This window comes from Epargyreus clarus, unplaced genomic scaffold (assembly GCF_041222505.1).
Source record: "Epargyreus clarus isolate Ecla_fem2 unplaced genomic scaffold, WU_Ecla_fem_2.2 ptg000029l, whole genome shotgun sequence".
NCBI classification, from domain to species: domain Eukaryota; kingdom Metazoa; phylum Arthropoda; class Insecta; order Lepidoptera; family Hesperiidae; genus Epargyreus; species Epargyreus clarus.
The window spans coordinates 5,193,855-5,206,582 of NW_027332235.1; the positions used below are offsets into that span (position 1 = coordinate 5,193,855).

At 35.9% G+C, this 12,728-nt stretch overlaps 1 protein-coding gene across 2 annotated transcripts in view; it reads left to right on the forward strand.

The window, feature by feature from the left end:
• Positions 1-12,728, forward strand: part of LOC140754453 (paired box protein Pax-6) — a 72,440-nt gene that overhangs the window by 34,192 nt on the left and 25,520 nt on the right. For both annotated transcript variants that reach the window (XM_073089465.1, XM_073089466.1), the window contains exon 4: positions 3,373-3,595. In XM_073089465.1, coding sequence (XP_072945566.1) covers positions 3,373-3,595 — 223 coding nt within the window. The remainder of the gene's footprint in view (positions 1-3,372; positions 3,596-12,728) is intronic.

A 12,728-nucleotide genomic window follows, 5' to 3' on the forward strand; every position in this document is an offset into this window, starting at 1 on the left:
TCTGTTTAATCTTCCGCTTTCCTATCTGATTGGCTCGAGCGCTGTCAGATACAGAATACGTGTTTGAATGCGCCTCTCTTATTGGCCGGTTTGATTTTCGAACGAAATGTTTTTGCCGTTCAAAAATAAGAGTTCTTTTCCGTTGCACGACCTGATTGGGGTTGTATTTGAATACAATAATTGGTTTTTGTCAATCATCGATTAAATTTGTGTTGGGAATTATGGAGTAGGTAATAATTGATTTCTTGACCTTTGTGGCAAAATTTGCATACTGCAGTAAAGGTTCAACGGTCTTTCCCACGACATTTGGCTTAAGATTAATCAACCCGCTAATCTTATTACAGTCTAATTATAATTTTAATTGTATACAAAAGTAACTAGTAGGTAGATAGTTACTTAATCCCCATCCATAGTAAATCCAATCAATAGTTTGTTACTAAGAATTCCAAATAGGTACCTAGTTCTTTTTCGTAGCAGTCAGTACATATCATACATATTTTTTTATTTGGTTAATTTGAATGACAGTATTCAAGGTGGTAGAACCCTTTGAGGTTCGGCTCCGGCGGCACCACCGCCACACCTATTTCTGCCTAATAACAGCAGTGTTAGGCGCTGCTGTGTTCCGTTTTGAAGGGTGTGGTAAGGGAAACATACTTTTCCGAGGCGTTCCAGCTTAGTCCTCAGGGGTAGCGGCGCATCTGTTGTCGACCTCAGGTAGGAATTTTTGGTCCTATCTGGGGTTGATTACAGATGTCCATGGGCGGCAGTAGCCACTTACCATCAGGTGGACTGCATGCTCGTCTGCTACTCCTATATTATAAAAAAACAAATCAATGGTTGTTTTGTTAATTTAAATGATTAATTCATAATAAACGAACGACTTTAACATAGTTATCTCCTATTTGAAGTTAATTACACTTGTATTAGTTCGACATTATTTATTTAACATCAGGTGTTCTTTGGAAAACTGTTTTTGAGAACAAAGAATTTAATACCAGATGTATTAAACATAAATAAGAAAAAATCGAAAGTCAAAGTGTTAAGTAGGAATACATAGAAATGTATAAACACCAATATCGGTCCATATTGGAGATTGTACACCTGGTCCATTACAATCCATTAGCATATGGGATTTAAGCCGGCGTAACAGCTTCGGTACCGGCATTGCTTTCAATATCTCAAATATTCGCAAATAAGTTTAACTTGAAAATAAAAAAAACAATATCTAATAAGAGAAGAAAAAGGAAAGAATTAGAAATTCTAACAAAAACCAACTTGATTTTCATTTTATAAAGATTTTTTTTTAATAAAAAAAGACGTTACATTTGGTTCATGTGCCATTAGTTGCTGCCATATGCTGCTGGAATATTATTAATTTAGTTATTCCTTTTTATCGCACTTTTCTAACTAGAACAAGCAAAGTCAGTCCATAATAGAAAATAGGTGGTTACCAATTCATTTTTATTTGTGGTCAGCCCCAGGAGGTCAGCCCATTACCACCGTTACTGTCCCATTGCTGGGCATGGGTGTCCTCTCTGAGTGAGAAGGCCATGTTCACACACCTTTGAGAACTTTTTTAAAGTTCTCTCAGTATATGTTCTCATGTAGGTGATAATTATCTTTTATGAGAATAAACTTCTTTAAACCTTATACAGGTTTCCTCGCGGTGTTTCCCTTCATCTTTACAGCAAGTGACAATTAATTTCCAACACGCAATAATTTTGAAAAAAATAGAGATGTGTGCCGAACCTTAGTCCCTACGACTGAGAGCTAGAGTTTCAATCACTACGCTATCACTACTCTTATTTCGAAAATATATCAATCGAAAATTATTAAAAATAATTATATCAAAATTAAATGGAGACTAAAGAACTAGAATACCTACTTCGGTCCTTATTGGAGTATATCTGGTCCGAACATTACGTTCCATTAGCGGACGGGGATTAAATCGGCCGCTGATGTAGGTAGTCTGTACCTACTGTACCTACAACGCTTCCATCCCGAAATTGTACTCGAATTCACCTAATTTAAACATGTACATCGAATAAATATTGAGTGTCTGAATTTTCAGCTCAAAATAAGTAATATGCTTATTTTAATTAAGATATCTATCCGTATTTTTGTCAGAGATACTAAATGATTTTGAAATAAAAAAAAAATAAACGGTATTAATATTAAATAGTCTCTATAATATGAATAAATCAGTATGAAAATTGAGTACTGGACACAGAATATAAAATAATGTAAAAATTTTAAGATTCATTCATATTTAAAAGGACCAATTCACTTGAATGAGAATAGTCTCATAAAGAGAATAGTCCGCATATAGATGCGAAGCATTTAAAAATCCAGTCTATTTAATAGAAACTAACAAGAGTCACTAATCTATCTATCTTCATTCTATTTTCAGTAAAATACCGAAGACTTACTAGATTCGTATAGGACACTATATAACATATACTTAATTTCACATTAAAATAAAGTTAAACAATGTTTTCAAATATTTTCTTCATAAGCATACTAACTCATAATTGAGAACAAAACGCAACATACGAACGGCGAAACGGAAATTACCTACAAAAGCATCAAATCGATTCAACATCTCTCTAGGTACAGGCATGCATCGCGTTTGCACGATCCCCGGCTTCCCCCATAGGGAAAAATATATTTCCCCGTTGCCAATAGCAACAAGAAAACAGATAGATATTATTATCTAGGGACGCCCCAAAGATACCTCTATATACGCACAACAAAATAGGTAGAACCGTTATACCGTGTTAAAATAGGCGCATACATAGAATTATGTTTGTGTGAGTCAGGTTTTTACGCATGCGTGCTTTTTCGCCGAAAGTAGATAGATATTGGGGTTTTTAGGCCCTGAAGGGGTGTGGGCGGGGGAGGCCTGCCCTAATCTGTGTCCCTTTGAGGCACCCGATTGGAATTTAGTAATCATATTAGATTTTAAATTACACGTGCTTCGAACTTAAAAGGGGTTGGAGCGCAATTTGTTTCCCATTAGACAGTTGTTTACTGTTTAATAGATATAGAGACGCTATCCTGTTATTCCTAATAAGTTTACAGGGAATTTGTTTTGTTGTAGTTTTCAGGAAGTTTTCAGCAATTAAGAACTTATTATTTAAGAACCATATCATTGATAGTTTAAATTATAAGTATAGCCAATGTATGCTTAAATAAAACTTGTAAATAAAAGATAACATATACATGATTCTGTAATCAATCTACTTAATCGAATCAATCTACTTACTGTCATTATAAATCATCGCTCTCTAACTAAATTGTAAAATCCTGCCTAAAAGCTCAAGGGTCTTTCAAAGTTCCTTCTTCGTTACAAACAACCACATTTTCCCTCAGGTGTCCTCCATCAACCGCGTGTTAAGAAACCTGGCCTCCCAGAAGGAGCAAGCGGCGTCAGCGCAGAACGACAGCGTGTACGAGAAGCTGCGGATGTTCAACGGCCAAGCTGCCACGGGCTGGTGGTACCCTGGTCTCCCAACCGCACCAGCGGCCCCGGCGATACCCGCGCCGCTACCTCCCCAACTGAATAGGACGGGGACGACTGAAGAGCATAAACGAGGTAAGTCAATGTTTTGTAGTGTGGAGCTGAGGTGTTACATAAGTTAGTGTAAGAGTTGTATTAGTTAGTCACAATAAATACATCATCTAAGCAAGACGCCTCACAATACAACACGTGCCTGCTTCCTCACTACACTTGTTTTTTACCGTAAAAATATTTCTCGCTTCAACGTATTAATGTTCTTCTTCTTCAACTTCTTTATTTTCTGTCGGGCACGGCTTTAGAAGTTGGTGCGACTGTCAAAGTTTCACCGCCACACCTAGTTTTAGCGTGAAGCACTTTTTGCGTTTCGGTGGAAGGGGTGTCCGACTTCCTACCATCAGGTAGATTATGTTACCTATATTTATTATGGTACTTTTTATAATTTAGAAGAAGCAAATGAGCACACAGTCTACCTGTTAAATGACTACTACCGCCCATGGACATTTATAATTAACAAGACAAGATAAAACACCCTGACTTTAACCACAGATGTGTATCTACTGAGCAGTAAGTTAGAACGCCTCGGAAAAGTACGCCTACCTTACCATACCCTCCAAAGTGGAACACAGCCGCGTTAACACTGTTGCTATGAGGCAGACATAAAGTGGCGATGGTGCCTTCGATGGTGGTGGTAAGGATTCTACCACCTTCAAATCAGCTTTTGTTAAAAACGCAACAATTATAATCTGTACCAATGATAGTACTCTACATATCCTATTGGTACCTCTATGTATCCTAGAGTCGAGTTTTATACTACCTACATGTGTATGCCTCGGAATTTTTATGACACGTGACGTAGAGTTTAGTAACAGGTAATTAAAAGAGGCTGTCACGTGGCGGATGTTCGTTTCCGGTTCGCTAAGTGTGACGCGTCTTGAGTTTTCCAGTATTGTAGGGTTATACCTGGTTTTCTATCATTTATTATAGTTTAATACTTTTGTAATGGTTCTCCGAAATGTTTTTATGTTATTTCTTAATCACTTTTATTGTTTATCTTTCTAAACTAGTGCTAATATTACTATTACTACTACTAGACTTTTTGTCAGTCTTTTTTCTTTTTTTTACATATGCATACGTATAAATTACATGAATGTATGTCATTGTTATTTCTTAATCTTATATAATTAAGCAGTGATAGCCTAGTGGTTAAGAAACGCGGCCTCTCGATCGAGGGGTCCGAGGTTCAAATCCCAGGCACACACCTCTGATTTTCAAATTTATGTGCGTATTAGAAATTAATTATCACTTGCTTAAACGGTGAAGGAAAAATATCGTGAGGAAACCTGCATACCTGAGAGATTTATAAAAAATCTTAAAGGTATGTGAAGTCTACCAATACGCACTTGGCCAGCGCGGTGGACTATGGCCTAATCCTTCTCATTCTGAGAGGAGACCCGTGCCCAGCAGTGGGACAGTAATGGGTTGATGATGATGATATGATTAAATCCTTCGTCTAGTGCATATATCGTAGTGGAAATAATCCCTTAATATATATAGTCCTAGTACCTTTGTAGGTATTTTATAACACATTTCGTGGAGCTACGTTGCAACGCTTTTTATGTCCCACTGCTGGGCCCAGGTTTCACAACATGAAAACCTTGGGACATACTCCTTCACTCTCCAATGCAGGTTAACAGACAGTCTTACCACCTCGTTTGTCCAATGCGGATTGATAAACAATACTAATACATAACATTAATCAGACAATTCCAAAAACAATCCTGTCGTAACACTCGCGAAATATAAACTGAAACCCTACAGTTTTACTCAAAACGTAAATCGCACAAAGTGGGCTAACCCCGCTCTCCCGTGAATGGAGCCGGGGAGGCCGGGGTGGCACTGTTGCCGACTTCTTGTGGAACACCTCGCCAGATTATATGCCTTTGTCTACTCGTACTTCGGATAAGTTTAGTATGTGTATTTTAATACGTTACGAAGAGCAAATTCTTTTTGGTTTGTAGGTAGATTTATTACAATAGTTAATAGTTAATAATTATAGTAAATAACACGTTAAGTACAGTGTAATTTATGATAATTACGATGGATAAGGATAACGATTAGTAAGTTTATAACATACCTACTGCTAACAATATAAAATTATTTATATTATTTAAAGGCTCAATCATATCTTTGTGTATTTTTTCTTTTAATGCAAAATTTCATCTAAATGTTAGGGCTGTTTCAAGTTAATAAAAAGATCATCTTATAAATTCACAAATATTACTCGATTTGTAGTAATATGGTTGAAGAGAGTGTTATTTATAACACAAAGAAAGATTTTATGCGTAAAAACTAAAGTGTGTTTATAAGGTAACGTAAAAAACTAAAGTTTTACGCATTTACCACCTCGCTAAGTGTGGTAGTCTCTAGGAAGACTCCAAGACAGCCAAAGATAAAGAATAACCTATGGTTTTGACTCTACCAGCTACACTATCTTTTCTTTTCTTGCTTGACTCTACTCAACTGACCATCCGCTACAATCGTCGCTTATTGTTCGACTCTATCTAACTGACTTCTCTCCGCTTATTGTTAGACGCTACCTAACTGTGGTACAGAGCAATCTCTCGTGAAACCAGAGCGGTTCTGTTGGCGCCCTCTTGCGGGAACAGTTCGAAATATAAGCACTAAGTTAACCTTTGTTTTGTGTATCTTAGAACCAACTTTAAAATAATTGAATAGTTATAATGATTTTCTAAAATATAATTGTAAATATTGATAGTGGTATGATTGGCGTTGGGGCTGGGATTCGAATCCTATGTAAATCTCAAACTTTTCGAAGTTATATCATATAAGGAACTAACCCATATTAACGATGTAACCTAAGGACTTGAGAGTCCATTTTTTATATGTGTGTATAGTCGATCAGCCATTTGGCCAGCATGGCAAACTATGGTTTAAACTCGTCCTATTTTAAGAGAAGACGCGTTTCCAACAAGTGATAATTAATTTTGAATACGCACATAACTTTGAAAAATGTGAGGTATGCCTCAGACTCGAACCTCGGACCAATTGAAAGGCATAGGTTCAACCACTATAACCAGAAGTCAGCACTGTTTAATACTACTGTTATAAGTAAGACAGATATAACAGACCGTAGTGCCTGAAGTCGAACTTCAGTATGTTACCTTTACCTTTACCTTTACCTTTAAAATACGTCAGTCTTAAATAACTAGTTATATTTCTTGGCTAGTTAGGTCTCCAAGTTAATTTAAAGTGCCGTGATATTATTTCTGAACTTTACGAAGTTTGTATTCCCACTTGACACTCGGTTTTAGTTGTCAAGTTGTCGCATGTGTACGCAAAGTGGGAATATTCCCAACTTTCTGAAACTTACTTAAATTTACTTACGAATCTTTTATGTAAAATACTTTGACCGTAACATTTAAGTTAATTAAAATTATTTCGTCTTTACAAATAAACACGGATTCTTGTATTTTTTAAAGTCCAACTGATGGTAAGTTGTCTGTCGCTTATAGACATTTGTAATTAACCTCAAATAGGATTTGAGTCATCTCTGAGGTTCGCCAAGCGTCGATACCTTTGTACCTAAGTTGAAACGCTTCGTATAAGTGCAAAATAGAAAACTGCAACGCTTAACACACTTATACAAGTATCCAACGAGTTTGCAGTCTACATATTTATAAAACAGAAATGGGCATTACAGAACTGTCAATATCTTTATGTATATAAGGATCGAAGACCTATGTCAGCTACATTGCATTGCTAACCCAGAAAACTAAACTAGAACGTCTCATGTGCAAAGAAAAAAAATATATAAATGTCGATAGGTTTTTCTTATAGAGTTAATAAAACGATATAACTTATGTACCTACATTGCCCTAAAAAGGTAAAAATTAAGGGTCATTTCGCAAAGCTCGTAACTCGTATCACAGTGTCTCAAGCTTACTGTAAGCGTCGGACTAAGAGGTCACTCGACACTGCCTTGTTTGTGTCCCGGACGTGACTCGAATACCCCTATCGTATCGTGTTTTAGTCACAAGTGTGCTAAGTCCAAACAAATCGGTAAGGGAGGTAAGGTCAGAAAGTTTAGTATTTTATTATGGCACAAGACTTCTTAATGCAATTGGTGGAGTATCGCTATTGTCTCTGCCTTTTAGCAGCTGATCTCGATGGTGGTGGTAGGTACTACCGCTATATGCACGTATTTTGTGAGCAGTAGATTTCGATGATGGTAGTACTGCCGCTACACGTGTTTCTGTCTTACAACAACGGTCTTAAGCGCTGTTGTGATCTGGTTTGAAGAGTGTGGCAATTGGAAGATATATGGAGATTCCAACTTAGCTTTTACCGCCAGCTAAGTCTATGGCCGACCTTAGGTAGTACTCCAATCCTACCAGGAATTGATCATAGATATTTATTGGCGATTTTATCATCATGTGGATTGCTTGCTTGATTTCATTAAAAATATACCAACACGTATATATTGTACGTATGTATGACTTTACCTATACCTATCGTATGTGTGTGTACGAACGTCAATGTGTGTATAACGTATATATATTTGTCGATCGGCTACGGTTTAATTAACTTCGACGGCGCACATTTTTACCAATTCAATTCTGGTGAGCACGAACGGATGCGATACCCACAAACTATGGGTTTTATTACTATTTCATGTAATAGAAGTGGCATAGAACATGTATTTCTGGGAATAGGACAGATTCAGGGCAGGCAACGACTTTACCGACTTCTAATAGTTAGGTGCAATTAAAATGGGACATTTCCAATTTTTGACGGCCCTGAACATACCTGAATATGGTTGAAAGCACTTTACGAGAGACATTTTCAAAATAAAAAAGATTTGTTTTGATTTTCATACAATTTAGTTTTCTGGCTACTAGCATAATGCAAAAAAAGTATTTACATCAACCCATTTATGGATAAGTGTCTCTCTCTTATGAGTGAGACACTTATTTATCATCAGATGGACTGCAAACTCATCTGCTGCTTCAATCGTATGAAATATCTGTGGCAGAGTATAAGTTTATATCTGGTCACATAATTAACACCTCTTTTTATGATTTATGTTACACATAGAAGATAATGTTACATGTATAGTCCGCTCTGAATATAGAAATGAATCGCGTCACCATAGCAAATTGTATGACTAAACCTGCTTCATGTTCAGACCGGACTAGCAATTTGGCGTGGACTATACCTACAATGTACAATTGCACATGCATTATTAAGCTCTGCGACATTAAACTAAAACCAATGCAAATCCGAGATCGGATATCAAAAATCGAGTCGTCCAACCGGCGTTGGCCTACAAATTTTTAATATCCAACGCACTGTTCCACGCATCAGTGCACACAGCCAATGTTTCGGAAGTACCCAAAACGGGGAAAAACAAAAACAAATGGCAATTTTGCTTTTCGTTTTTCCCATGTATTTTCGTTAAAGGCGGACAGTGTGATAGACGGCAATAGGCGTAATACGCTCGCTGGAATGTGTTGCGATTTTTTGTGTTTAGGTTTTAGGTCGGGTTTTATTGTGTTTAGGTCGTTTTATAGTGCATTTGGACATAATTCGTATATGTATTGAAAGAATAAAACGATTACTTGAATCAATTTACAAATATTCTTCCCGCGCAAACTACAACTCAAACGTCCACAGAGTTTTTTTTTCTTTTTTTGCTAACTGATACAATCGTACGAACCAGTAACTATATAAATGGGAAGTTTATAAAAATAACACAAAATAATTAATAAAAATAATACTATAATAAAATAATTTTAATATATTTCTAATAGTATAAATTTATCCCTTTATAGAGGAGTAGGTAGAGTAGGAAAGAATTTTTTACGAGGCGTTCTCCAGTTCTCCAGTTGATTATAATATAAAGATCAATATTATGATTAATAAAAAAATATGTACACTTCGTCATCACGTTTATGGATTAAGAAAAATTGTAATATTTTACGATGTCTAATAAAAATCACTTATCGTAAAATGGAAGGCACATCAATGAGATGTGCGTTCAATTTACGATATGTGTGATTAATAAACGGTAAAATGGTACTTTTTATTAAATAAAAACATATACAATACTGTAGCATTTCCAAAAAATAGACACTTCTATAGGTACCAATAACATATAATCCATAAGCCTACACATACTCGCTCAAAACAGATTTCAGGAACTGAAATCTGGCTACATACACCGAACTTCGCGTCCAATAGCCGTTTGAGACCATAGAATACATGTCACATAGAAGTGTCATAGGATTATGACTGGAATCTGTATGCCGTTCCAACGATTGTATGCTTAGAGAGTGGACGAAAAATCCACAGTTATAAAGTATTTAGCATTTCACCACAATTTAAAAAACATCGCTATATTTTTGGTGTAAAATAGACTTGCATCTATGAACCGTTCCATTTTAGTCCTTCGGCTACCAATACATCCGATAGCCTTAATATAGAATCCTCAAGGGTACCTATGCATTTAAAAGCCTTTATATAGAAACCCTAGCCTATTTGACGTATGAAGTACTTACTCTATTTGAATTTAACATTAGATGTAGAACATATCCGTTTTCTACTTCTTAAATAATTTAAAAACGAAGTAAGCTTCGGTACCGATACTTAACAAATGTTTTCGTATTTTTTATAGATGGTTTACTCTGTGAAAAAAAAAACACACCTTTCTTAATTTATTATAAAAATATTAAAATCAAATTAGTGTCCAGTATCTAAACCTACTTAACAAACATTTTCGCCATTTCTATAGATGATATACTCTGTAATCAAAACCACACGCGACAGGTGAATCGAATTCTAAAACCATGGACAATATAAGCACAGTGGTCGATTGACGGCACTGCACAAATAATTGCGCAAATTGCTTGTGCACACTGGTTTAGAACAAACATTGCACGCCCATCACAGTGGTCAGTACATTAACCGGGCTATATTGAGAAATACACGAATTAACTACGCACTGAACTAGCTTGAATAAGCGGTGAAAACTTTATGGACTTTATTTTGATGACCAGTGAGCGATGCTTTTTTTAATAAGATGATTAAGTGGTCAGGCGTACATTAATCGGACTATATTGAGAAATACACGAATTAACTTGAAGCGGTTAAAAGTTTATTGATGTCACTTTGATGTCCAGTTGATAGTTTTTTAATAGGCTGATTGCAGCAGTGATAGCCTAGTGGTTGACTCGATGTTTTTCTCTCTATCGAGGACTCCAAGGTTCAAATCTCACGCACCTCTGATTTTTCAAATTTATGTACGTATTAGAAATTAATTGTCGTGTGCTTTAATGGCGAAGGCAAACATCTTGAGGAAAACTGCACACCTGAAAGATTTTATAAAAAAATCTCAAAGGTATGTGAAGTCTACCAATACACACTTGGCCAGCGCGGTAGACTATGGCCTAATCCTTCTCATTCTGAGAGGAGACTCGTGCCCAGCATGGGACAGTAATGTGTTGACGGTGATTTATTGTTTTTTTTCTTCTGTGAATTAGCTTCATATAAATAAAATATATGCCTATATATGTAACTCGATCCCTGATTGTGTACATTGCAAGAAAATGCCACTTGTATTATTAATATGAGTGACCACAAATGACTCAATATTTACGGGCAGAGTAACACAGAAGTTAGTAGGCAATAATTGTTATAATGTGGTCACAAAGTCTTTGAAGCGAAGAGCTAAATCCTAGAAAATAATACTAATGTTTATTTTAACAATTACGTTTACAATAAGTATATTATGTCTGATATTTATTATGGGACAGCAATTTGGATGAGGCTTATTATATTTAATTTCTTGTTAAATTATAAGTATTATTATATTTTTTTAGGGTTCCATACCGAAAGGGTAAAACGGAACCCTATTTCTAAGACTCCGCTGTCTGTCCGTCTGTCACAGAGCTCTAACTCTGGAACGGTAATAGGTAAACACTTGACATTTTTAATATATTATTTTTGTACGTTCTTTTATAAATTAGAAATTATTTAAATAATGAAATATAAGTTGTACCTACATATAAAAAATCAAATAAGTTATGTAATAACTTGTTTATTGATACTATTTATTCTTTATTATATATTTCGGCTACAAGCAAAAGATGTTGCAATATATTACGTGACATTACAAATAGAATAAATACACAAATGTTATAACAAATCAAGCAATTATATTAATATCATGTCAAAACTAGTATTCGACGCGTGCGCACTGACATTAGGACTAATTAAAATTGTCATTCACTCAATAGGCAGGTGTCACTTATACGTCGTTCATATTCAATCTATTGATATCTATCTATATTTTTGGTAAGGTAGACATAATATTCAGAGGCATACTATTGAAAGTGGTAGAACCCGTGTGGTTCGACTCCAGCGGCACCACTGCTACACATATTTCTGCCTAATAACAGTAGTATTAAGCGCTCCTGTATTCTGATTTGAAGGGTGTGGTAAGGGAGATATACTTTTCCGAGGCATTCCTGTTTAGTCCTCCGGTAGCGACGTATTTGTGGCCGATCTCAGGTAGGAATCTAATCTTATCTGATGCTGATTATAGACGCCCAGTGGCGACAAAAGCCACTTACCATCAGGTGGACTGCATACTCGTCTATTACCCCTATATACCAAAAAATCTTTGTACCTACTTACTGAAGATACAAAGACAACGTCTACCTAATATGAACAAAATGTCAAATGTTATAACGGCTGCATATCGGTTACATACTCAAGTGTAGTGCGCTTCAGTTAAACTTTGAATTGAACGAATGAAACAATAGAGATTTAATTGAACCTATAAGTGGTTTCATTCGTTGGCAATCGACTTTAAAATCTGAGAGCACTATGACGCGTGTGTAATTGTTAATGGTTCGTGTTAAGTGGAGGCAGCGGTCTGTTGCAGTTTTGTTGAGTGCTGATCGGTTACCCCTCTTCAATGCTATTATGTGTGTAGTTCGTAGTTAGCCCTTCAATGTGGGTAGTTGTGGAAAATAAAAATACAATGACTATACGAGAATTTAGTGTGGTGTTAGATTTACGATGTCGTATACCTAAATCCAGAAATTTTGATTCATATTTTAGTTGTTTAGTCGGGGTCGAACCCGAAAGCCCCAGCTTATCGAGTTAGTGTTTACTTTGTATGATG